At 37.2% G+C, this 26,854-nt stretch overlaps 2 protein-coding genes across 3 annotated transcripts; both read right to left on the minus strand.

Moving 5' to 3' along the window:
- Nucleotides 1-1,168: 1,168 nt before the first annotated feature.
- On the minus strand, nucleotides 1,169-17,578 carry LOC117992816 (general odorant-binding protein 19d-like). Of its 2 annotated transcripts, none has more exons than XM_069506306.1 (5): nucleotides 17,447-17,576; nucleotides 5,673-5,776; nucleotides 4,748-4,917; nucleotides 3,834-4,075; nucleotides 1,169-1,224 (listed from the first exon to the last, which is right to left on the minus strand). In XM_069506306.1, the coding sequence occupies exons 1-5, from the start codon at nucleotides 17,542-17,544 to the stop codon at nucleotides 1,194-1,196; spliced, it is 645 nt and encodes a 214-aa protein (XP_069362407.1). In that variant the 5' UTR covers nucleotides 17,545-17,576; the 3' UTR covers nucleotides 1,169-1,193. The 2 variants fall into 2 exon arrangements, with proteins under 2 accessions (XP_069362407.1, XP_069362408.1); XM_069506307.1 differs by having other exon boundaries at nucleotides 1,170-1,224; nucleotides 3,830-4,075; nucleotides 17,447-17,578.
- A 1,565-nt stretch (nucleotides 17,579-19,143) lies between these two features.
- LOC117992818 (uncharacterized) lies at nucleotides 19,144-26,503 on the minus strand. The gene is made up of 3 exons (XM_034980529.2): nucleotides 26,372-26,503; nucleotides 20,634-20,862; nucleotides 19,144-19,327 (listed from the first exon to the last, which is right to left on the minus strand). Exons 1-3 carry the CDS (start codon nucleotides 26,376-26,378, stop codon nucleotides 19,162-19,164), a joined length of 402 nt encoding a protein of 133 aa, XP_034836420.1. The 5' UTR covers nucleotides 26,379-26,503; the 3' UTR covers nucleotides 19,144-19,161.
- Between the last annotated feature and the right edge of the window lie 351 nt (nucleotides 26,504-26,854).

Raw genomic sequence — 26,854 nt, forward strand, 5'->3', positions numbered from 1 at the left:
ATTTTCTTAAATAATTACCTAATCTTAATAAATCTGATAAGTACATGTTTAACATACAAATAAACACCACCACGTTATTATTCTAAGCCACCACCATTTAGTTCCACGTCTACTGGCAGGAGATGGGAGTGCACAGGGGACAAATTTGGGTCCATTTTTATTCGTAATGTTTACACTTTACAAATGAGTCTCGTCAGGATAAGGTTTTCCGTGATGCTGCAATTCATTTTGCACATGGTTTATAAGGTTTTTAGGTTACAATGGGAATAAATAACGCAGGAAAAAATAACGCAGGTATCATAAAAAAAAGAGGTGTAAATAACGTGATAAAAATACTTCTCCTTTATCAAAAATTGCAAAAGCTTATTAGTAAAACTCAATATACCTACTTACTTCTAATAAGAAGTCCATTGAAAATAAACAGTAATGTAGAAAAAGGTAATATCGATACACTCGGTCAAATAACTTTCCTGCCTTTTGTTCCGCCTATAGGGTGAAATGAAACTCCCACATTTACGGAAAGATCTTTTTATATATGGATACGAGGTCAATATTTTGTGTATTTTGACCTTTCTTCAAACAATCTTTGGGCTTAAAGCTTTGTTAGATCTTCCCTACTTTTTTTAATTTTACTCAGCAAACATTAATCTTTTTCCTCAAATTAACTATCTATTTTCAATATATCACAAGGATGGCATTTATGAATAACTAGCTTATCAAATTTGCAATGACATAGGCATCCGCTAAGAAAGGATTTTTGAAAATTCAACCCCCAATTGGGTGAAATAGGGGTTTAAAATTTGTGTAGTCCACGCGGACGAAGTCGCGAGCATAAGCTAGTTTACATATAAATAAAAGGAAAAGGTGACTGACTGACTGATCTATTAATCCACAGCTCAAACTACTGGACGGATCGGGCTGAAAAGATAACTATTATGACGTATGCACCCCTAAGTAAATTTGTGTAGTCCACGCGGACGAAGTCGCGAGCATAAGCTAGTCTTTTATAGAAATCGCTTCCAGATAAAATTGTTTGAATACACTATATAGATTCAGCTTAGCACACCAGTAGGTACAAAAGCTACAAAAGCAAAAATAAAGCTGGCATAAAGTATACAGATCGTAAAATAAAACGAACAGAGCATTTTAAATATTTTTTTATAAGGTATCAAAATATAAAAATATGTTCTTAACTAGTATGCGTGTCTCAACTCTTGTGGTAAACTGTAACAATATAAATCACATATTAGGTATTTCACTCTAGTATTAGATAAGATAATGTACGTCGGCGTCAGTACGCTTAGTACAAGTCTCGTCAACGTTGATAGTATTCGAGTGTCGAAACACTTCCGCATTATAGTAAACTCAATCTTAACTGCCTTGTTCCAAAGCTCTTTGTCTGCACATCTACAGCCAGCGCTCCAAGCGGAAACGTTGCGAAATTAAAATCAATTGAATTTTCAACTTCAGTTCAAGGCTATTTAGGTCCATTTTACTATGACGGTATTGTGTTTCGACTTTCGAATTCTAGCAACGTTTTGTGAGAAGTAAAATCTTATACCTACTAAGCGTACAGGTCGAGATGGCAATCGGGGTATGAGGCGGGCGGACGCCCCGCACACGCGCACGTCACCCGCGCTCGCCCGCACCGTGTTAGCGCAGGGGTTGTGCGGGTGCGCAGGGCGTTCCCTCCCCGATTGCCATATCGAACTGTCGCGTACTACTTATATTATTACAATCTAAGTTTTTCTCAGTGGAAGTTGTCAACAAGTTTCTCGCTTCAAGTTTAACTTTCGCTGATAAAGCGTATGAGTAGAAAAGTAAGGAGGAATGGATACTGACTTGTGCATCACACTTTGCTTTTTATTGATAAGAAGTCAAAGTTTAACGGGAACCGTTATGTAATTTTTAGGTACCTCAAAAGGAAAAAAGGAACCTTTATAGGATCACTTCTTTGTCTGTCTGTCTGTCTGTCTGTCATGTCTGTCAAGAAAACCTACAGGGTACTTCCCGTTGACCTAGAGACATGAATTTTGGCAGGTAAGTAGGTCTTGTAGCACAAGTAAAGGAAAAAATCCGCAATCTAATATTTTTCCAGATTAATATTTTTCCGATAACAGAAACACGTGGGGCGCATACACTATTAATATCTGAAGCACTCGAGTATTTTTTTACATTTTTGAAAACTTGTACACGCTCTCCCTACCAGTGAAAGGGCATACATCATATTATAATCTTTTTTTCTTTTTAGCACCTAATCTTCACAATCCAATAGGTCCTCACAACGCTCGAGTAAATCACCATTTAGCCTCTTGGGCTCCTACTATTACGACTTACGTGAAACGCTGCTAGACAAGCTGTGTTCGTACAAAATGAACAGATAAGGTTTCTCTTATTTTCTTCACACAATACCTAAGTGTCATGACGCTAATACAAGGACAGGGGAATCTTTTCACGATATAAAGATACTACATTTTGCTCATTTCAAGTAAATTGACCTAGATAGTGGCACAGTCGGTCAAACAGGATAACTGTAGGTTCCGTAGGGCCATAACCTTGTAGAATTTGCGAAAGCGTGCGAGGAGACTGGCGACAATAAGAGTGTTTTCAGATTAGCGTTTTTTTGCGCGTTTAGTGCGCCTTTTGTTACACGAGTATCTCGTACGAATATTCATGTGCTTCTAAGCTCGTATCAGTAAATTCTTCTTCCATATTCATATTGCTACTGACTCACCATATTGCTACTGTCTGACCCACTGTTTAGAGCGAACAAACCGAAATAAGAGCGTGACGCACGTTCACTTTGTTGCAGTGCGAACTGTAAGCGCGTATGCCAAAACGAGCGTAATATACGTAGATAAAATTAACACTAGTCTGTAACTGGCCCTAATAAAAATTGTGGCGATAATAAGGTAGCGGTGGGTTGTGACAGTTTCATACATTTTTTTTTGCTTTTTGGGGTTGGGTTGCTCTATTGTAAGGTAGAAGATTGCTTGACGACAATCATGCCTCATGGAAAGCAATGATGAGGTATTCGGAGCACGCTTGCGCTTGTCTAAAAGATGCGTATTCACTTACTCAAGTCATACGAGCATTGATTTATTGTAATAATTATAAATCAATGGGGATATAAAATGAAATGCGAAGAGAAAAAAAATAGAAACTTCATTGTTGTAAGTTTCTCTACGTAATATATTATTATTTTGGTTCTTATCGCAACGCTTATCACTAAACGAATAGTTGTGGCCCTACGATAAACATGGCACTGTACGTCATCTTTTCTTTTCTTTCTTTTGTCGCTTTTCCCTCCTGTCCTATTATGTTGGGGGCTGTAATGCATAGATACTTTAAGCCTTTTTTGCTGTTACTCATTCACGACTTTCGTACAATACAAGATTCTTCAGAAATATTATATTTGGTACTTATGACTTGTGTCGATTTCTGTTGTGTTACCTATTTCAGTTTTGAAAAAATGGCGTCTTAAGTTATTGGTGCGTCTCGATACTGTTAAAACTAACGGACGCGTTCAAAGGCGTTCAAAGCGAGTTGTGCGCACATGTGCATCCACCTTTATACAGGCAATCAGTACCCTTATTTTAAATGCGAAAGTGTGTTTGTTTGTTGGTTTGTCCTTCAATCACGTCGTAACGGTGCAACGGATTGACGTGATTTGGATGGGTATAGATAAAGACCTGGAGAGTGACATAGGCTACTTTTTGTCCCGGAAAATCAAAGAGTTCCCACGGGATTTCTAAAAAACCTAATTCCACGCGGACGAAGTCGCGGGCATCAGCTAATAAGTAATCTAAACGGCATAATAATGACTTACTCACTTAGGCTGTATAAGGTGGAAGGGCATCTTCCGCACAGCTTCCTCTGCTATATCGAGAGGGAAAGCAAACTCGATCATGTTCTCATTCAAGCAGTCATTATAAGTGGAGGCTAGTTGACATCTGTCCGACATCCCTACGATGCTGTCCAGGCAGAGTCGGGATATGCTGTGTAGTTTGCGGACCACGCGGGAGTTCTTGCCGTTCACTAGGCTTGCCAGGTGTATGAGGAGTTCACGGTTTACCTGTAAGATGAATTTCTGTTTTGTAATAGACTAGCCTAGTGGTTAAGACGTTCGCCTTCTAATCGGAGATTAGGGCTTCGATCCCGGACACGCACCTCTAACTCTTCGGAGTTATGTGCGTTTTATGTAATTAAATATCACTTGCTTTAACGCTGAAGGAAAACATCGTGAGGAAACCTGCATGTCTGTGAGTTCTCCATAATGTTCTCAACGGTGTGTGAAGTATGCCAGTCCGCACTTAGCTAGCATGGTAGACTTTGGATATAACCATTCTCATTATTTCTGAGGGGAGACCCGTGCTCTGTAGTGAGCCGGCGATGGGTTGATTATAATATGATGATGACTGTTACAGGAATCCTCTTTCTCACATTTTTGGGAGACGCAGGACTTTAATGACACTGTGTCATCTGAACTTACACGTCTAAATGACCTTGTACATTTAGAAATGTAAAAATACCTGGTGCTGTACCTTTCCATGATTAATGATATCACTCTGTTCCAGCATGCACGCTGCGAAGCACTGCCTTGACCTGGCTATTGGCGAGTTGGTGAAGTAGGCTCGCGCGTCTTTAGGGGACGCCCGGACTTAGATCACACAAAAATGTGCCATCCTTAGTAACGCATCTAGATGACCTTGTACCTTTATAAATATAAAAATTCCCGCTGCTGTACCTTTCCATGGTTAATGACGTCACTCTGCTCTAGCATGCACGCTGCGAAGCACTGCCCCGACCTGGTTATCGGCGGAGAGTTGGTGAAGTAGGCTCGCACATCTTTGGGGGACGCCCGGACTTTGATGACGCAGGATTGTGCCATCCGCACTAACGCATCAAGATGACCTTGTACCTTTCAAATTGCAAAAATATTTTAAAGTAATACAGAGTATAACCAGAACGCTAGAATAAACTTAGCGTTAATGTTATACTACCTAAACACAATCCAATACCAATAACCATTTGCCTCATTTTGTAGTTTTAGTGATTTAGTATTATTTTTAGATAGCCTGGTCTTAGATCGCTATATAAGCCGCCTATTGTACTTGCAAACATCTTTGTTACATTTCTATTGTTTTGGTTTTAGGGTACAATATGGTACTTTGTTTTTCAAACCCGCAATGTACGGTAGTACGCAATGTTATACGGGCCAGGTCGAGATAGCAATCAGGGAGGGAACGCCGCGTACACCCGCACAGTCTGCGTTAATCCGGTGCGGAGAGAGCGGGTGGCGTGCCGGTGTGCCGGGCTTCCCCACGCCTCATACTCCGATTGCCATCTCAACCTGTCACGGACTCTAGATATCCACCCGTCCTAACTACAACTTACAAGGAGATGGCAGTTCAACGTTTATGATAAACTAGCTGATGCCCGCGTGGATTTACTTTTTTCAAAATCCCGCGGGAACTCTTTGTTTTTCCGGAATAAAAAGTAGCCTATGTGTTAATCCAGGGTATAATCTATCTCCATTCCAAATTTCATCCAAATCCGTTCAGCCGTTTTTGCGTGATTGAGTAACAAAAATCCAAGCTTCCACACTTTCAAATTTATAATATTAGTAGGATAATAATTGTATTATAACAAGAATATAAAAGTGTTGCTAGGTACCTTAGGGTCCGTAAAATCAACTAATGTGCCGGAGAGGCCATGTGGTTGTGAGGCCAGTGTGCATCCAATTATACTCAGCAATACATGCAGCAGCATTCTTCTGTTAAACCATTAAATACATAATCAAATCAAATATTTACTTTCTAAAAATTTATTACCTTAAACTTAACTTAAATCTAAATTAAAAGTACTTAAAAATATTAAAATAAAACATACAAACTTAAATAAACCTTACCAACTTAAAATTAAACGTCTTCAAAAAGTCCGCCCCTGGTTGCCCCTGGGCCAAAGGTGCCCATTAAGCTGGCACTATTGCCACGCTGAATGGCGATGGACAACCTTTGGACCAGGTAGGCCCCAGAGAGCGGATCGCAACCTCTTTGCCTTAGACGACGGAAAAACTAAACCTTTCTAAAAAGGTTTAGTACCCATACCATATACAGTCATCATCATCATCTTGATCAACCCGTCGACGGCTCACTACAGAGAACGGGTCTCCTCTCAGAGTGAGAAGGGTTTTGGCCATAGTCTATCACGCTGGCCATGTGCAGATTGACTACACACACCTTTGAGAACATTATATAGAGCTCTCATGTATGCAGGTTTCCTCACGCTTTCCTCACTCACTCCACTGCTTTCTTTTACCGTTAAAGCAAGTGATTTTTAATTACTTAAAATGCACATAGCTCCGAAAAGTTAAAGGTGCGTGGATCGAACCCCTGACCTCCGATTAGATGGCGAATACCCTAACCACTAGGCTATCACAGCTTCTTTACCACCACTTTTATTTATTTGCTAATATAATACACTTTTTATTTGCTAATATAATATACATAGTTGAATTTTATTCAAGTTAGTAGAAGTGAGGTAATGATGATAGATATCTAAGCTAAGAGGTTTTGAAACGAGCCCTATAGTCTATTATTCAGAGAACAACTAGGTAGGTATGGGAAGCTGGAAGAAATCTATGTTTAGAGATAAACATTTCCAATGTAACTTAATTTATTGTTACTTTGTAACTACAATTTTGATACATGAAAAATAAAAATAAAATAAATAAATAATCTAACTAATATTATAAATGCGATAGTGTGTATATTTGTTTGTCCTGCCTTCACGCCCTAAATAAGCAACCAATCGACTTGATTTTTGGCATAGAGTGAGGACGGAGAGTAACATTAACTAGTTTTTATCTCGGAAAATAAAAGAGTTCCCACGGGATTTTCAAAGACCTACATCCACGCGGATGAAGTCGCGGGCATCAGCTTGTTATTTATTAACTAGCCTTTGCTTCGGCTTCACCTCCCTAACATTTATCTCAAGCTGTATTTCGGGTTATAATGGACCGATTATAATAATTATGTAATTTGTAGGTTCGATTGATATGGTTTGAAACGTAATTTCTTAGTATTCTTACCTAATTTAGTACCTTACACACAATTTGTTAGAATCGATTTAACTTCAAATTAAACCCCACAGCTATCACCACTTCCTTAATACTGAAGTAGTTTTTCACTAATTTCAGCTATAATTGAACACAATATATATTACCTGTAACAATCACCATTGTTTTAGGTAAACTACTTGCTATTAATTCACCAGATGGTACGATAAGAATCAATACGTAATCATTCTAGAGCATGGAGAATTATAGCTTAACTCAACGGTTGAAGGATGGACTGAAATCAGAAAAAGCGTCATCATTTTATCATCCTCTCAACCCGTCATCGCCGGCTCACTACTGAGCACAAGTCCACTCTCAGAATGAACAAGGATTCGGGTTATAGTCCACTACGCTGGCCAAGTGGGGATATTGGCAGACTTCATACACCTTTGAGAACACAATGCAGAACTCTCAGGCACGATGTTTTCTTCACCGTTAAAGCAAGTGATATTAAATTGATTAAAACGCACATAATACCTATTATTATCTCCAACAAGTTACGAGTAGAGGCGCGTGCCTGAAGTCGGACTCCAGAACCTCCGAATAAGATATCGACGTTTTATCCCCTAGGTTAGGTATCAATGTATCCAGGATAGGCATAGTACATATTCTAAAACTGTGCCTATACCTTTCAGGTTATCTTCTAGGTACTATATCATCAGCTACTTAAACCCACCGGCGCGGGATCGCCGAGCTAGAAGTTGTGATTAACTTATCCCGTTGTCCCCGTAGTCTGTCCCGTTTAACGGGGTCATCGGTATGTAATTTAATAAAATTATTAAAAATCAATCCCGTTGTCCCCGTTCTCTATTCGTGTTGGACGGGGACTGCGGTGAATGAATAAAATTGTTAAAAACTCTTCCCGTTGATTCAACCCTAACGGAAATGTAACAAGTCATGCAATTCCCCCGCACGTATTATATTGCATATGTGACAAATAACAAAACCGCTTTTATAAACTCGCGGAAAATTGCGCGAAATGATCATTTGTTACTGACGAGAGATAAATTGTTCTTGTCGAGGCGGCACTGGAAATTTTCAATTTGCACTGGTATTTGTATAATTTCCTAGCGCTGTTACTTTGTGCGGTGTAATTAAAATTACTTTACTACGTGTAAACAGAGGAAGTCTGCGGTCATTTCAGTAATTTCACCAAAGTGTTCTTACCACAGAATGAGAGGTAAGTAATAGCTGTTCTCACTTTCTCAGTAGAATCTTATTCCGATGGTAGAATCATGGCATAAGAGTTGTTTAGTGTTTTTTAGCCCTAAGAACAATCTGACGTTTAGCGAAGCAATATAAAGATATAAAACTAAACGACAAACTTAAGATTTCTTTAGTTTCTAAGTAACTAACTTTTTTATTATGGTTTCTAAAACCTAGAAAATGGGGACTTTCTGATTATTTTTCTACCTAAAATGTTACAGAGTTGTTCAACCATTGAAACAGAATTAAATTTAATTAATTAAAACTAAATTCTACCAATTACTCTGTCTAGCAAGTTTACTGTAAATTAACCCTAACATTCACGAACAAATTTCTTGAAAACGTGAAAATTGTTACTTTCCAAACAACCTTAAAACTTGAAAGTTTTAATTCTATAAAAAGAGATTAAGTTATTTTAACGAGATTATATGCACACAAAAGAATATTTTGTAAGTAAAGAAACAATTTTCAAACTCTTTATCAAAGTAAAAGTCATTACTTCATAATATTAAAAATTGTTTAAAAGCCCCGGAAGACTTTTTATGGCATTAGCTAAGTAGGAATTTGTCAAGAAAAGTTTTCTCAGTAAGTACCAATAGAGAGAGAGCCAGCGCGTGCCAGACCAGACCAGGTAATAAAGGTGTAAAAATATTAGAAATCACGTCATGCATTGCCTTTACGCTTTGACGTAAGATCTTTACACTCTTATTACCTGTTATCTCCCAAAGCCACCATGATCCAAACAAACGTTCCTTCCTCCCAATTTTGGGAACAATACGTAGATAAACTTTCTGCTTTAATAAAATAACGAAGGTCTGGCACGCGCTGGCTCTTAGTCCACTACGGATGCTTGGAAACAAGATCTTTGAAAGGATTAATTATGTAATTATTTTTCAAAGTTTCTTGCCAGTTCTTTTTACCTACTACTTAAGGTGACGCAGGACGCTCGACCGAAATTGGCAGGGCACGTGGGTAACATGTTTGCTTTTCACTTGACATTGTATGAGAAAGTTGAGAGGCACGATGATTTTCACTGAAATCAAGCGCGCGAAAAGGGTTTAGGAAAAGTATTTTTGAGAAAAAACTGCTGAATTTATGTTTGCAAAGTAAAGTTATTTCAACTAATGAATAAATAAACAACGTCTAATGATAAATTTTTTTAGAATTTTCATATCCCTAATCTTATTTATTTACGCCCAAAGTTGTCATTAATTTAGTGTTAAAATAGAAATCTTTTGAGCCTCGTAACTTTTAAATCAATATTTTTTTCAATATTTTATACATCAATAAACCTAGATAATGACGAGATAAATCGATATAATTCTTAGTTTTGGGCGTACAATATCGAATATTGTTGTATTTTCCCTCCTACGTTTGTATGGAGAAAGCACCGAACTGAGCTACCTTAATAAGTATTTTTCTTTGCGAACAAGTACTTAGTTTTGACAATTTTTTTATCATACTTTAATTGCTTAAAACGCACATATAACTCCGAAAAGTTAGAGCTGCGTGCCCGGGATCAAACCCCCAATAGTTATATCGGGTGTAACCGGAACGCTAGCAAAAACAAAGACAGGTGATGATACTGATGATTACTGATAAGGGCACAAAAAATATATGTGTTTTTTTTTTTAAATATGTTTATTTTTTGAAAGTTTACATTATATTGCAAATAGAACATCTGACTGACGCTAGATTAACGAACGTTGTGAAAATAGGTCACTCAGAGTCAATGCCGCGTCGTAGGTGGGACTTGACCCGAGTTTTGCACGCTATATATTGTGGGTTTGAAAAATACTAAATCACTGAAACTACAAGATAATTGAAATGGTTCTTGGCATTGGTTTGTGCTTAGGTAGTATAATAATACTAAGTTTTGCTAGAGTTCTGTTTACACTCTGTAAATACCTAGGCTATCACGGCTCGTCTTAACTGGACGTCGATAAAAAATCTCTTTAGGGTTTTTTGGGCTTAAATCAACCAAATTTATGCTCTCTAGAGGTTTCTTTGTGAGACGTTATTACGAAACTACGACGTTTCCTACTTTACTGGGAACGTGCTTGGCTGATCTAATGGCGAATAAAAACATTTTTTCCGCGTTTCGAGTGGACCTAACAAAAATTCCTTTTTAGAGGCCCTTTTAAAGGTTCGTACCCTAAGGATGCCAATGGAGCCCTATTACTAAACCGCCGCCATCCGTCTGTCTGTCTGACAGTGGGACTCATGAACCGTAATAGGTAGAGAGAAATTACCACAACGTTGTATATTTCTATTATCGCTATAACAACAAATACTAAAAAATTCAAAATGGCCGCCGCGTAAATTAAAGAATGTTAAAGATTACATAGTCTCGTACGGAATCGATGATACGGAACCCTTCGTGTGTGAGTCCGACTCGTACATAGAGGCACAACCTCAGTGTAGAAAGAGAGGAGACCCTCAGTGGGAGTGTTTAGTGGTAGGGCGATGGGTTGAAGATAACTCTAATATGGTACATACGCGACAAGCTGAGATGGCAGTTGGGGAGGGAACGCCCCGCACACCAGCACATCCCCCGCGATAATCCGGTGCGGGCGAGCGCGGGGGACTTGCGGGTGTGCAAGCCGTCCCTCCGCCTCATACCCCGATTGCCATCTCGACCTGTCGTGGACTATAGATTAATTATTGGAGTTTTTATTGAGGATGCCGCTGCGTCTCAGCTTCATTCGATTCTGCGGGCGTTTCGTTCTTTTGGTGGAATTCACATTCTAGCACAACCCGAGAGAAAAGACAGCCTAGCGCGTAATAAATCGTACTTGTCAATACAACAAAGGGACAATCCTTTAAGAAAGAAAGTTATAATACACACAAAGGAGGAGCTTATCCCTATACATATGACAGATATGTAGGCATGAGTGATGACAGGGTACCATGATGGAGGTATGTCTAATGCGCAACGCACATCCGCGGAATGGAGCTGAGGCGCATCTAACTTGATACAACTATGCTTTATTTTTTAAACAGCTAAATATCAAAATAACGGTGAAGGAAAACATCGTGAGAAAACCTGAATGCCATGATAGTAGATGTTCTCAAAGATGTGTGAAGTCTGCTAATCCACATTGGGCCAGTAATGGGCCGGTAATGGGTTTATCATGATGATGATGATGATACTTTATTTACTTTTGCATAACGGCGTTGCAGTAGTGAGTTACGTAAGCGGCAAAAAAATTATAAATACCTGCTGCTAGTATGCATATAAATATCTGCTACCTAAATGAATTAATTAGCTGCAAAATATTTTAATTAGGTATCTTTATTCAGTGTGAAATTTATATTAACTGAAGAATAAAGACAAAGAAGGCAAAGTTCACGATGAAAGTAGCTCATTTTAATGTGTTTTAATATTATAATAAAGCTTGTATCAAAATCATTTTCATCACAGCGAATAATTATGTTATTATTCGCTGTCAATATTTCGAAGTATTTCAAATACTTTGAAATACTTTCAAAGTATTTGAAAGTATTTCAAATACTTTGAAATTTTAATAAATTAGAATATTCAACTTCTGTTCATCAATTAATGATACTTCTCCATTTATAGCTATAATTTAAGGTTAAGTTAAGCTTTAGCTGCGCGAATCGTCTAGACTTCATATTTTTATGAGACTCCACAATGGCACCTCATTGGCACCGACCCTAAAAAATATTATTATGGAACTATATTAACTCTTGTATACATAATATATTCGGTAATAAATTAAATTATTTTTCAATTTTTAGTGTTTGTCGAAGTCGGTTTTTCTTTTTTTTGTAAAAAAAAATTATATCACAATTTTTTGTGGCCCCATGGTATTAAAATATGCTATGCATGGTACTAAGCTATTACACTGATCGCGAGCAATTTACTCTTATCCGTTGAGGAGTTCCTTTATCTATCTTCGAAGATGTTTATCAGATCTTCACCAAATTTAAATGGGACCAGTTTTGAAGTATACCCTTTCAAACAAAAAAAAAATTTCAAAATCGGTCCAGGCGTCTTCGAGTAATCCGGTAACATACATAAAAAATAAAAAAAAATAAAAAAATAAAAAAGATTCCGCCGAATTAAGAACCTCCTCCTTTTTTTGAAGTCTGTTAAAAAACGTTTCTAACAATTTTGTGACCAGCTACATTATTTCAGTGTGGTATCGTTGAGATTGTGGCACGTCTGAAAGGATTCTTAAAGCAAAAAACAATGGAACTTACTAGATTGTCAATTTAGATGGCAGAATTATTAACTAAATAAATCAAACAACAAAATTGATCATCAAAATAATAACAGCAATTACTTCTATACAATATTGAATATCAAGATCAGAATACAATAACGTTGATGAGAATTAAATTGACGGTTCAAAAATCACGATATTAATCTTAATTGTAACGTTCAAACAAAATTTCGGCCATTTCAAAGCGATCATAGATCAAAAAGGTCTTGTTTTATAGAAGCAAGTGAAATTGAACTACAAAATTAAAGTACAAGTCAAATTAAACGTAAAAATGAAGTTAATATCTCTAAAATTAGTTTTAGTACTTGTATTGGTCCTGATGACGTCATACGTCCTTTGTGAAGACGCTACAACTACACCAGCAACCACGGCTCAGGAAGAAGAAGAAGAAGAAGAAATGCCACAGAAGAGAAGTTGCTCGATTTGGTGCTGGATTCAGAAGATAGCCATGTTTGTCATCTCGCAATTGCTAAGTAGCTAAAATGTGTATTGAATTATTTAGATTAAATGGTACATTCTGAAACTGTATTTAATTTCACCTTTTAGGAAGTTAAACTAGCTTACTTGGCCCAGTTTTGTTTTTTTTTGTATGCAATGACAAGATAACCCTTGACTACGATATCACTGGTGGTACATACTATTACGTAACGATGCAGTCTAAGATGGAGGCCAGATATGGTAGGGTGGCAATTGGTAACTATCTACGACCGAAGCCTCCCACCAGACCAGACCAAAGATAATTCTCATTTATAAGACCAAAGCCGCGCCAGGGTATCGAACATAATTTTAGAGAAACCTTCTTAGATATTATTGATGTCTTTTCTCAATAATATCTAGTAGAGTCGACATTACAACAGCCATAATAATGTTGGCCTTGGTGAAATACTTAGATATTTATTTTTCACTTATTTTTCCTCCGAGATACACTTTGTTTGTGCTCAGACTGATAAAAATCCATGATTTTAAGCTTATTTCGTGGTTTAACGACATATTCTAAATATTAATGTAGATAATGGGTACATACCACGATTAATTTGAAGTTTTTATTTGTCGATATTTAAATTAATCGTGGTACCCCTTAAAAATATGGTCAAAATCCGTTCAGTACTTTGTAAGGTTTCAAGCAGACATACTTTACAGACCAGACAGACAGAGTTAACTTTTCTTTCGGCACGTTTATATACAAAAGTTATAGGTGGCATTGAAGCGAATAGGATAATGACTTGCTTATCAAAACTAAATTTTTTAATTGACTGACTGCAAAACAACTTGTATTTTCATTTAATTATGTAACTGAAACTACGAAGGCGCATTATAGGGAGCTTGTTAGTTGCCTTAAGTAAAACGCGCTGAAGGAGTTCCTTAATTGGACATCGTTTTAAATTATGACTATGAAAAGGAGCGTTGAAACGGAAAGATATAGCTATTGAAACAAACGCTTGACTGAAAAAAAGTAGTCTGTTGAATGAAATTAATATTGAATGAATAACTCTATTTTATGAGGTACTTGAACTGTGTCATTACTCATTTAATAGCTACGTCAAGAATGTACCACTCACTGTGTCTGGATGTGAAAATTGTGCAACAAGATAAAGTGGGTGCCTTTTTAGGAACGGTCAGTGTGATGAATGATATATTATACTTGTGATCTACCAGTACCCGTACTATAAGATTTTACGTCTCACTAAACCAAACCAAATTCGAGAGTCGAAATACTTCCGCGTTACAGTAAACTGGATCTTAAATGTCTTGTTTTAAAGCTCAAGTTTGTCTACACTTCTTACAGCCAGCGCTCCAAGCGGAAACATTGCGAAATTAAAATCAGTGGCATTGAATGTTTGACTTCAATTCAAGGCTCTTTAGGTCCATTTTACTTTGATGTTATTGTGTTTCGACTCTCGAATTCTAGCAACGTTTGGTGAGATGTAAAATCTTATACTACGGGTACTGACGACACCTGCGACTCCCTCCGCGTATCGGAATAAAAAGGAGCCCAAGTTCGTCTTCAACCTTGAATGGGAAGCTGGAAGAAATCTCTGTTTAGAGATAAGCATTTTCAATGTAACTTAATTTATTATTACTTTATAACTACAATTTTGGTATATGAAAAATAAAAATAAATAAATGCAAGCTAGTCTGTACTTTTTGTCAAAATTGGTTAAAAACCACGGAACAGAAAAAACAGTTTAAAACAGATAAGCCCGTAAAAGGTAACAGATACCTAGGCGACAAACAGACAGAGAGATAAACTGACAGACAGATAGACACATTCTCGCATTTATAATATTTATTAATATTAATTATATATTATAAATGGGGGGGGGGGGGGCAAATGCGCAGCTTACTTTCGCACGCCGGCGCCGAATATGCTTAAGCCGGCCCTGTGTCCGAGTAAGTGTCTATTTTGTTTAAGAAGCGATTCCGAAGAGATAAATTTAGAATAAGCTGACAGTGGACTTTTAGGGTCATCCGGGCTTTATTTAGTGTAGAGCAGTTAAGGCCAGCTAGTGGCTTATCGGCGCCTTCAACAAGGTTCAAGAGCTTTACGACCATGAGCGGCCCGAGTCCATTCCCAGTCATTAAATGTTAATATACTGGAGCTTGCGGCAAATTTTTCTTTTTCTTTGGGTGAGTGATCAAGAGGTGATAGCCTAGTGGCTACAACATTGGCCTTATTTGTGAGGTTCGGGATTCAATCCCGAGCAAGCACCTGTAATTTTATTCACAGCTATGTGCGTTTTAAGCAATTGAATATCACTTGCTTTAACGGTAAAAAAAAACATATCGTGAGGAAACCTGCATGCCTGAGAGTTCTTCATTGTATTCTCAAAGGTGAGTGAAGTCTACCAATCCGCACATGGCCAGCGTGGTAAACTATGGCCAAATAACCCTTCTCACTCTGAGAGGAGACCTGTTCTCTGTAGTGAGCCGGCGATGGGTTGATCATGATGATGATGAGTGATCAAGAGGTGATAGCCTAGTGGTCAAAACATTTATAATTTTGCTTTTTAAAATTTATAATTTTAAGTTATTAATTTTTGTAAGTATGTTTATGTTAGTTTGTACTCGTATTTTAATTAGTGTAATTGGCTTTATGGCCGTTCTAATTAAATAATAAATAAATAATAATAATATAATATATAATTAGCATTATTCGTGAGGTTCCGGATTTGATCCCGAGCAAGCACCTATAATTTTATTCGGAGCTATGAATTGCTTATAACGCACACTTGCTTTAAGGGTGAAGGAAAACGTCGTGAGGAAACCTGTATACTTCTTTTCTTCATAATGTTCTCAAAGGTGAATGAAGTCTGCCAATCCGCACTTTTTTTGAACCATTGATCAGTGATCACGTATAGCGTGGGACGACCTCCAACCCACTGGATCAACAACTACAAGAAGGTGGCAGCAAGGGGGTGTGGATGACAAAGGTGGACGACTGAATATTATGCGTGGGATGCTCTCGGAAAGACCCTTTCGTACATTGATGCAAACAGTTATTTATAAATATAAACAGGTAAATATTATATTATTTATGTAGATATAAGTAATTCCTAAATAGACATCTTGGCACAATTGAAGCGAAAATATCATTTTCACTTTATGTATCGCAGTCAGCATAGAATTCTGGCGTAATGCCAGTGGTAATGAATATCAACCAAAAGTTACATTAATAGGTACCTACTCAAAGCAAAATCTCGTTCATTTGCCAAAAGCATGTAACTTGACAGATAAGAAACTTGAGCACAATTTGCTTTGTTTGCTAGGTTTTCCCGCGATTTTATGAACGTGAAATTCAAAATCAATACGCGGCAGAAAATAAAGTGGGTACATCGGCATTTAGAACGACATTTCGACTTTGTAGAGCGTTGTCTCTGTCACTCATACCTATTTTTTCTCTCTGGCTTGGTTTCCGCACTTAAACGTTTCCGTCTGTTGTGCGTCACTCATACCTATATGACATTGATTTATTAACTACCTTAGATACAACATCACCTACAAATTCAGATGCAAAAAGCGTCCAGTCATCTATACAAACGCAGCTATAGATAATATACACCGAGGCTCCACCCGGATCACAAAAACCAACCATATCAATTTAGCGTTAAGATTCAATTTTGTAATGAATGTTCGACAAGTACGATGTTTTGCGAACCACACCGCAGTATTTTCTATGTTCCAAATGTGGAGTCGCGTTTTTATTATTATTTTAATAATTTTTTTTTGTCCGCGTAGGAAATATTCTACACGTCACCTACGTGTAGAATATTTTTATGTCATTTCGGATAAGCATCTTTTGTCACCTTCCGGTACCCTTTTTTTGTGTAGTACATATCAGATTCTAAAAAATGGGCAGAACAAACGACATGAGAACGATTGGGTTTAAAAAACTCATCTTCTCTTTGGCGACCTATAATTTTCCGCCACTTTTCGCCAATGATTTCATTCACAGGAAATCTGCAAAAAATATATATTAAGTTATCAATGTTATGGTGCGCCTACGTCTGTCGGCCTGGCTGTCTGTCACAACTAGCCAGCCAGTGGACAGAAAACAAACAAACTTAGTTTTGCGGTCTAAATAAAAGCGTAAGGTCCTCAATTTATTTCCAAACTACGAAGGTTTCGGTTTGATAAAGATCCATATTGATTTCTTAAAGATATTCGGTAGTCACTAGAGATCACTTAAAAAAATTAACTACTCCATATATTTTTGTATCCATTCTGTTCAAACGTGATTCAAACGTGTGAAGGAGATAGCTGCGCCGCAGAAGTATTGTTATTTTAATGACAAAATAATTAAATTACGTAAGAATTTCACATTATTTCACTACTATATCGTAGTATAAATATAAATAAAGTATATTCTTACCGAAAGTATGATATTCCATCTTTTTTTTTCACATTTATTGGTTTAATTTTGCACTTTTTCACGGAGCACGTCGGCATAGTTTCACCTTGTCGACTCATGCGCGACTGAGGGCAAAACTGTTGTCGTTTTCTAAACGAGCACAATTGGGCCGTGCCATTTTTTGCGTGTTGATGGTGCATCTTAGGTAGTTAATAAATCAATGCTATATGACGTTTTGTCGATCGATGACAGAGACAATGCTTTACAAATTCGCTATTTCCTTCTAAATAGCGATGTACATTATTTTCTGACGCGTACTGTACTTGTTTGATACCATCCCGATTGTTTTCCAGGATAGAAAGTAGACGCTTGCATAGATCCTCTAGATTTGTCTTAAAGGTCCCGTCGAAAACAGTTCAGCTGTTTCGAATATTAACCGAGACAAACAGTCAGATAAAACTAAGTATCTGTGGCACTTTATAATTCTCGACCTGTCGAACCAATCCAAAAAATCACATCAAATTGAAATTTTGCTCCTTTTCTTTGAATTCGATTAAAAACTTTATTGAAATACCCCGTAAAAATATTTCGTAGAATATGAAAAAAATTCGTAAAATATTAAAACATTCGTGAAAACTTTAAGAACATAATATGTTTTCACAAGCTAACTGGGTCAGAAAACTTCGTATAATAGTATAGAAATCAAAAAGTCCTTTACCCAGCATTTCAGCCACGCAACTTTAGGTTAAATATACATCAGACTTTCCACAGAAATGTGGTTAGTATTTCTATAAAATGGAAAGCATTTCATAACATTTTGCGGAAATAAAATTAAAATAGGTAACGTTGCATTCACTTTCACCTTGAATGCTTTCAATTTCACGACGTTTAGTTTGGACGGGGAAGAAAATACAAAAATAAACGGGAGGAATGGAATATTAAAATAAATGGAAAAGTTAATTCAAACGCAATAAGCGTTGCACTTTGAAGGTTTTAAGTAGGTATTTACGTAGGACTTGTGATTGAGACTTTCTGTTTTAGTTCCCTGGGATTTATTTACTGGATAAACAAAGTAAGCATTCAGGAACATGATTAAAATAAAATGTTTTAAGTTTTCTCAATTTAAATAGGAAAACGTAATATTTTATTTTAAGTTGGAATATCAGGTTAAAGAATATTAAAATGTGACTCTACTTTCTTATTTAAATAAATAGTAAATCTGAGATTTGTAAACCAAACCAGTCATCGTAATGCAAATGATGAAACCATGCAGAAAAGTTTAATGAATGTTAGAACGAATTTAATGATCACACCAAGTGCCAGTAGGTAAATATGTAAAAATGTGGTAAAATATAAATACAAGATGTAATCAGAACGCTAACAAAAACTAAGCGTTATTGTTATACTACCTAAACACAATTCGATACCAATAACCATTTGCCTCATTTTGTAGTTTTAGTGATTTAGTATCCTTCAAACCCGCAATATATAGCGCGCTAAAATGTAGCCTGTATCATCCGGATCATAATAACAAATCAATTGACATCTCATTCATTAAAATCGGCTCAGTAGTTTAGGCGCTACGGTGGAACACACATACCTAAATACAAACCTACATGCATACATTTACATATATAGATTGTTAAAATCATAACCCTTCTTTTTGGCTTTATCGTAGTCGGGTAAAAAATGCGGGTAGATTGCACACTAAAAATAAATGAACCTATTGGAAAGTTTTATTTGAAAAGTAATCTATACAAATTGGTGCAGTCGTTGAACACTTTGGCCTTCTTGCAAACATCTTGCTTGTGTTGCGTCGCTTCAGCGCTCTCGATGCACCCGCCTCCTTTGTCGTCCATCATGTGACGCTTGTCAAGCTGATGTACTTGCCTTACTCGTTTCCTAGGTAGAGAAGAAGAATGTAAAACTACCGAACAGATTTGGCTGAAATTTGTGTTTGGAGTTCATAGCATATAACCCGACTTAGCCCAGAGGCTACTTGCTATCTCGGAAAATCAAAAAATTCTCGCGGGATTACTACGGACGAGGACGAAGTCGCGGGTATATTCTAGTAGTTCATAAAATTTATTATTAATATTCATTTGGCGATAAAAATCCATACTTTACTATACTAATATTATAAATGCGAAAGTGTGTCTGTCTGTCTGCTAGATTTTCACGGCCCAACCGTTCAACCGATTTTGATGAAATTTAGTACAGAGTCAGCTGACTCTGTACTAAATTTCATCAAAATCGGTTATCCCGGGGAAGGACATAGGCTACTTTTTCAAAAAACCCAAATCCACGCGGACGAAGTCGTGGGCATCATCTAGTCTCAAATATTTCAAACTATCTCAATATCGTCTTACTCGGTATAGTCGTTAACATTCGATAATCTTAGTTCGCAACTCGGGTAAACAGTTTGTCTATGCCAAACTCGGTTCTAGTTTACCCACAACCAGCTTCAAAGGTCAATCGGAACTTGCTCAACTTAACTAATAATCTGTCCAATAGCTTGGATGATCCCTCGGGCACAGCGAGCGGTCCGATTTCGGTTTCGATTAAGATGCAATGCACACCCGCGCAGGTGCGGCGTCGGATAAAAACTCAAACTAAACTTTAAGTTCTATGGCATAAGAATGGCGGTGCGTGGCAAACCCATTCGCATCAAAGTACAGCGTGCTTTCCTTTCATTACTCAAAATGCAATAGAGGATTCGAAACGCTTGTCTTTTGGAAACATCTTGTTTATGAACTGTGCACAGCTATATACTAGGTTTCTCCTAGGCAAGCATGTCCTAACTTAGAAATCATCTACTCGACTATCTGGTGCGCTTACATGGGCAGTTTTTTAAGCATTGCTGCTCGGCAACACGTATGGATCGATCTGGAGAAATAAATTGAGCAATTTTGACTAATTATTTCGCTAAACATTGCTGCTATTTTCAGGTATTGATTGCAGTAAATTACTTCATGTGGTCATGACGTCATTATTGACTAAATTGCCTGGAATTGGGGAATCTCAATCGCCCGTGTAAACCCTTCTATTTGTCACCGGAAATCCAAGCATGTTCAGTATTCAGACAAGGCGTCAAGCGTTCACCAAGCGCCAAAAAGCCAACCAAAGTAAATTTTTGTTTAAAAAAAATCTCTCTCTCCATCAGACATTAGCTTGGATATAAAAAAAGATATCTACAAGTGCATACTACCTATAAATGTCTAAATTAATTTGTCCATTCACGTTCATAATGCCGAACTTCTTCAAGACGCAGTAGATTATACAGGGCTCGTCAGACTCCTGGAGCTCAAGCCGCCTGCTCTTGGGGTACATCTCGTTCAAGCACTGCTGCGCCACCATGTCGGACACCCTCTCGTGGGCGTACATCACTGAAATCCTGGCGAATGTTGAACAGGCGAGCAGGCAAAGAAGGAGGATTCCTGTAACAGTCATCATCATCATGATCAACTCATCGCCGGCTAACTACAGAAAACGGGTCTCCTCCCAGAGTGAGAACGGTTGTGGCCATAGTCTACCACGCTGGCCAAGTGCGAGTTGGCAGACTTCACACACTGAAATAATTCTCAGGTATGCAGGTTTCCTCACGAGGTTTTCCTTCATCGTCAAAGCAAGTGATATGTAAATTCTTAAAACGCACATAACTTATAGAAAGTTAATCGAACCCCCGACCTCCAGAATCCTAAATCCATATTTCCCTAATAAGTCCACCAGAAAGTCGCGGGCATCAGCTAGTCAGCTATTATACGTAGAAAAATAATCACAATATGTTATGCTATATTATTTAGTAAGTGACGAGTTCTTTAATAATACAGTTAAAATTAATAACGCAATATATTATTATCGTTTACATGCAACGATCTCTATTGACTTCGGTTACAGGATATGAGTAATGGTCGCATGAAACGTTACACGTATAATAATAGCTTATGGTAGCAATTACGTAACAACCGTATTTATTATTTAGATTTATTATTATTATTATTATTATTTAGATGCATAACAGCCTCCCATAATGACTGGCCATCTAAACTATATAGTAATATTATGACACTTTAAATGCTAAAGCACGAAATCATATAGTGATATGATTTCGTGCTTTAGCATTGAGGTACACGGAACTCTAAAAAGGAGTGCCTTTTTAGAGTTCCGTGTACCTCAAGAGGAAAAAGTGGCCACTTAGTTGTCTGTCTGTCTGTCCTGTCTGTCAAGAAACCTACGGGGTACTTTCCGTTGACCTAGAATCATGTTTGGCAGGTAGCTAGCAAGGTCTTATAGCAGACATTAGGGGGAAAATCTGAAAACCGTGAATTTGTGGTTACATTACAAAAAAAATTAAAATGTGATCATGAACAGATAATTAGTATTTTCAACTTTTAAAGTATTATAAGATTAAGTATTATACCAAGTGGGGTATCATATGAAAGGAAATTTACCTGTGCATTCTAAAACAGATTTTTATTTATTTTTGTGCATAACAGTTTTAGATTTATCGTACAAAATGTCGAAAAAATATGACCGAACTACGGAGCCCTCCGTGCGCGAGTCTCTCTCGCACTTGACCGGTTTTTCAAGTAGGTTAAGTTGATTGCACAGTTCCGTGTCGTTCGCCCGGCTCAGGGTCCTGGCTGAAAATCAACGCTGTATGCTCTCGTATATCATGTATCTCGTATGCATACAGCATAATGCTGAGCTAGAATCTTTTTTCGGGTTGTGCCACACATGACACAGTTTGTTCCGGCGATTCTTCTGCTAAAGGCTTGTTGGCTTATTGCTCAAGTGGAGGAAGCGCCGAAATAACCAACTCTTAGGTCGAGATTTATAGAGCGCACTTTGACTTTGCTCAGACTAAAACGAGACATTTGATCTGAGCAAAGTCAAAGTGCGCTCTATGGATCTCAGCCTTCGTTAAAATAATATGCAATGTGTGGCAACTGACACAGTTAAAAAAAAAAACGTTTTTCTTTTCTTCTTTCTTTTCTAAAGTTGTTTGTTTACTATGCTACGCTATATGTAATTTTACGCAACAACGGATCAACGGATCGACATGATTTTCACCTGACTGTGGCAAATCCCAGAGAGATATGCGTTTGACATGTATGTACGTATGTCCGTTCCTATGTCCGTTCGTTAATACTCAACGGCTCAACCGATTTTGATAAAATATTAACATCGTTAGATTCGTTTCGCAGTTAGCTGTCTCAGTAAGTTGTTGCGTGTGCAGACCTTTTGCTAGTTGTTCATGCAGTACAGTTTCATTGTCAGGCTTCACTGTTCGCCTAATGGAGACACGCTCTTAAGCTAATGACTAGGACAAAAGGTAGGCAGTTACGTGAAACTATCTGCTAACTATGGTAACAACTCTAATTTGTGGTAACAATAATTGGGTAGGAAGAAAAAACCCGAACTATTCGGAAAGGTTCCGATTACCAGATAAATACATTTATTACCTTTTCAAGACATTATCATCATCATTTTTTATTTTATTTTTTATTTTATTTATTTTATATCTTATTAGAACGGCAGTGCCACTTACACTAACTAGATGATTAATAATAAATTTAAATACAAATAAAGGTACAAGAAAAAAGACATAAAATACAAAACGATAAAAGATCAAAGGATTTTGAATATATACGCTGAGAACATTGAATGACATATTCATGTAATGCTCTCAGCGTACTTTAGTAACTCCCGAACCAGTATTATAGACCCATAATTAAATGGGTCCCATTGAGCATTATTGTCCCAAAGCGCGTTGAACGATGCTAATGAACGGGGTATAGGTGACATAGATCTAGCAACAGTGCGATGATGTGGGACCACGAAAAGTTTATTTTTTCGTGGACGAAGATTACTATTGGATTCAGAGACATATAATAATCATCAATAACATAATCATACTCATCGCAATTCATCGACGGCCTGTACCTATATTTTACCTACTATATTTTATAGTATGTAAAACCTTATTCAGATTTCTGTGATTAAAACGATTGATTAAATTTTTACCACCAGTTTCCTAAAGAATCAAAGTCAAAATCAAAATTCGTGAATGTAAGTAGGTAGGTGTTCCTTGAAGAAAGTTTGTGGTTCCCACCTATAAATTAGGTATTAGGACTTAAAATCATGCATAACCAAGTTAACATAAAGTCATATTTTTTTTCTTGATTTGTAAAAAAAAATGCTTCAAAAAATGCTTTAAATGGCAAGTTCTATCTAAGTTTAAGCTCAATTAAATAACCTACTTATTGTTGAAATTAATTTTTTGCATTAGTGCCGCATTTTCATTACATGTTCTATCTATCTGATTTATAGTACTTAGTACCTACTAACAAGATTTTATGTTAATTGTTAGTTATTTTGTGAAAGGGACTTTCTGTATTTTATTAAATTTGAGTTAACCAGTAATTCAATTAAGACTGAAAAGGTGTCGGTAAATAATATTGTGTTCTATTTTATTTAATTAAAGAATAAAACGAGAGCAACTAAGGTATAGTCCGTACAAAATGAGTTCTCATGCGCCATTTTAACTCTATGTGTCAACTGTCATGTCAAAAGTACGGTTCGCCTTTAAAATAAGGACTAAAATCGTGCTTTTGACATGACACTTGTCACACAAAGTTAAAATGACTCGTGAGAACTCATTTTGTACGCATTATAACTTACGCGAGCTATAAAAGAGAACTTACAAAACAAAATTTAAACCCAAATATTTTATTCAAAATAGTACAAAAGTATAAAATATAATAACTAAAATTAGTCCCAGATTATGGAACATCTTATAATAGTAATTATGTATATTGTTTAACAAATTCACATTATTTTTATTGTAGCGTCCACACCAACGTATTAAAATTTTATGACAAGTTATGTTATAAGTAGGTATGGTCCGCGACAGGTTGAAATGGCAATCGGAGTATGAGGCGGGGGACGTGCTGTACATCACCTAAGCTCGCCCGCACTGGTTTAGCGTGGGGGCTGTGCGGGTGTGCGGGGCGTTCCCTCCCCGATCCCATCTCGACCCGTCGCGTTCTATACGTACTGTAACAAATTATTCGGTTTCAGGATCTTTAAACGAAATGACGTATAGCTGCGTACAGTCATTAAATACTTTAGCCTTTTTACACACGTCATGATCCAAGTTCATCCCGTTGATATTCTGCGCACAGGTCTCGCCAACATCCGATATTAACACCCTTGGATCGTATCGATGGATCGCTTGCACCCTCCTGTAGTAGTTCCTTATGTTAATAACACCATCATTGGACATGATCCCAAACTTTTTCAACACGCAATGTATGATACATGGTATGTCGTTCCGGTCTATGTGAAGAGGGTATCTGTATAAGTTTCGTGGGTACATTTCTGAGAGGCACTCGTTTGTGATGAGATCACTTTTTTTGTCTTGAGCATATAGGATTGATAAAGATGGCTCCGTGTCCAGGTTGTGTGAGAGGAACTTATGTCTGTAGCAGTCTATGGTGACTCCTAATGATATTGCGATAAAGAGCCGTAACACTGAAAACGGAGAATTCGTAGATACAGGACACAAAAAAACGCACATAGGACCATTTAACGCTTTTTACATAGTTTTATATCCAATCCGCACACGGCCAGTGTGGTAGACTATGGCCAAAACCCTTCTCACTCTGAGAGGAGACCCGTGCTCTGTAGCCAGCCGGCGATGGGTTGATCATGATGATGATGACAGTTTTATGCACGTTTGCGGTTTGCGCCATTAATTGGAAATGATACTCGTAATACAAAATGTAAATCTAATCTGGCAAAAGTTAGCAGTCTAAGAGGATAGCATACGGCTAAAAGATTAGAAGATAGAAGAGAAGAAGACCATCAGAACGCGCAAGAGGCATTTTCAATACAGAATATGCGAGAAACGTTGACAGAATCAGGTGCGTCAGAAAAGTTTTTCCTCAGTACACCGTCGGGAAAAGAAGTCATTTTTGTCGCGTCGCGCAGTTGGACGTCACGTCAACGTTGACCTTTACTTTTATCATCAGCATTCCTTCGTTTTTCAGCTCCATATATTTATATCTAGATCTGTCACATGTATTTTCAGTATTGAAAACTACGTTACGTACTACGGGCACCTTTATAATAGACACTAGGAATCAAATAAAAAATGGAATGCAAAGATTTAACTAATATGACCACTTTTAAGGAATAATATCAAGTTACAGGCCACTCACCCTATAAATTCTGTGAAAAAAATTTCATTTAAATCGTGTTGTTTTTTAACGAACTAAAATATTCCCAAAAATTCCATTAACGCGGAAAGTATTGAAGGATCATTTTCGTGAGCGAAGTTCTTATTTCACGAAAGTTTTTCAAGGGAAAGCATTAATACTTTTTGGCCTTCCAGAAAATGTATAGTCATTAGCATTTCAAAAGATTAATTGAAAAGTTCGCCTTGCTTGACCTGAGTTTTTTGAGGGTGGATTCGATCCATATTTTTTCCTAATAATTATATAAGGGTCGATATTTCAATCAACAAATAATGTCTGATTGAAGAATAAATCATTTGTACGTTTTGACAGTTTTTCATGGAAATATGGTAAAATAGCGAAATTCGTCAGCATAACTCTACTCATAGAGAGAAGTTATTATAGGGCTCTCTCTGTTAGGTTATCTAAATATATAAAAGGAAAAACTGACTGACTATGACTGATCTATCAACGCACAGCGCAAACTGCTGGACGGATAAGGCTTAAATTTGGCATGCAGATAGGCTATTATGACGTAGGCAAGGCAAGGCTAAGTAGGGATTTTGAAAATTCAACTCCTAAGGGGGTCAAATAGGGGTTCGGGTCCGGATGAAGTCGCGGGCATAAGCTAGTTCCATATAAATGACAAAGACAAAAAGTCAGTGCGGCGCATTTTCATACTCTAAACATAATAAATTGTACTTACTTTCCATTTTATTTTCAGTTACAAACAAATAATTGAATTCAATACACCGATTCACTTCCAATTAACAGTGTAAACATCGTTTCAGGTAAATCTTTTGCAACCGACTGAATTTGGTACAGCAGTGGGGAATTGCGAGTATTGTTTTCCAATTTCCATTGGAAATGTTTTATATACTTGCGAAAATTTGGCAAACAATCGTGTATTGTTCAAGAATGAGGCGATAAGGAAAAAATATAAAAAGTCCGTTGGCACTTGGCATTATATCACTATTTTTAAGACATTGCTGTTTTTGGTAATTGTTTCGTAAGCAATTTGTACATATTCAACGATGTTGTACTACGCACTATAGTCCAGTTATTATGTGGCTGCAGACTCGGCCAAAAATCATAATAGGACTAGGGATGTGCGCTAGTTGCGCGCGCGCAAGGCCGTTATCGATAACGGAATCATCAAGGTTACGACGGAAATATACTGCATTCATTA

This window comes from Maniola hyperantus, chromosome 22, assembly GCF_902806685.2.
Source record: "Maniola hyperantus chromosome 22, iAphHyp1.2, whole genome shotgun sequence".
NCBI classification, from domain to species: Eukaryota; Metazoa; Arthropoda; class Insecta; order Lepidoptera; family Nymphalidae; genus Maniola; species Maniola hyperantus.

Coding starts and splice junctions, on each gene's coding strand:
- LOC117992816 (XM_069506306.1), bottom strand. CDS start 17,544: ATGAGTCGACAAGGTGAAACTATGCCGACGTGCTCCGTGAAAAAGTGC. Junction 4,918..5,672: donor TTTTACGGACCCTAAGGTAC/CTAGCAACACTT, acceptor TTTGAAAGGTAC/AAGGTCATCTTGATGCGTTA. Junction 1,225..3,833: donor TTCCACCTTATACAGCCTAA/GTGAGTAAGTCA, acceptor ATATTGTTACAG/TTTACCACAAGAGTTGAGAC.
- LOC117992818 (XM_034980529.2), bottom strand. Junction 19,328..20,633: donor ATTAATTTAGACATTTATAG/GTAGTATGCACT, acceptor TTCTCTACCTAG/GAAACGAGTAAGGCAAGTAC.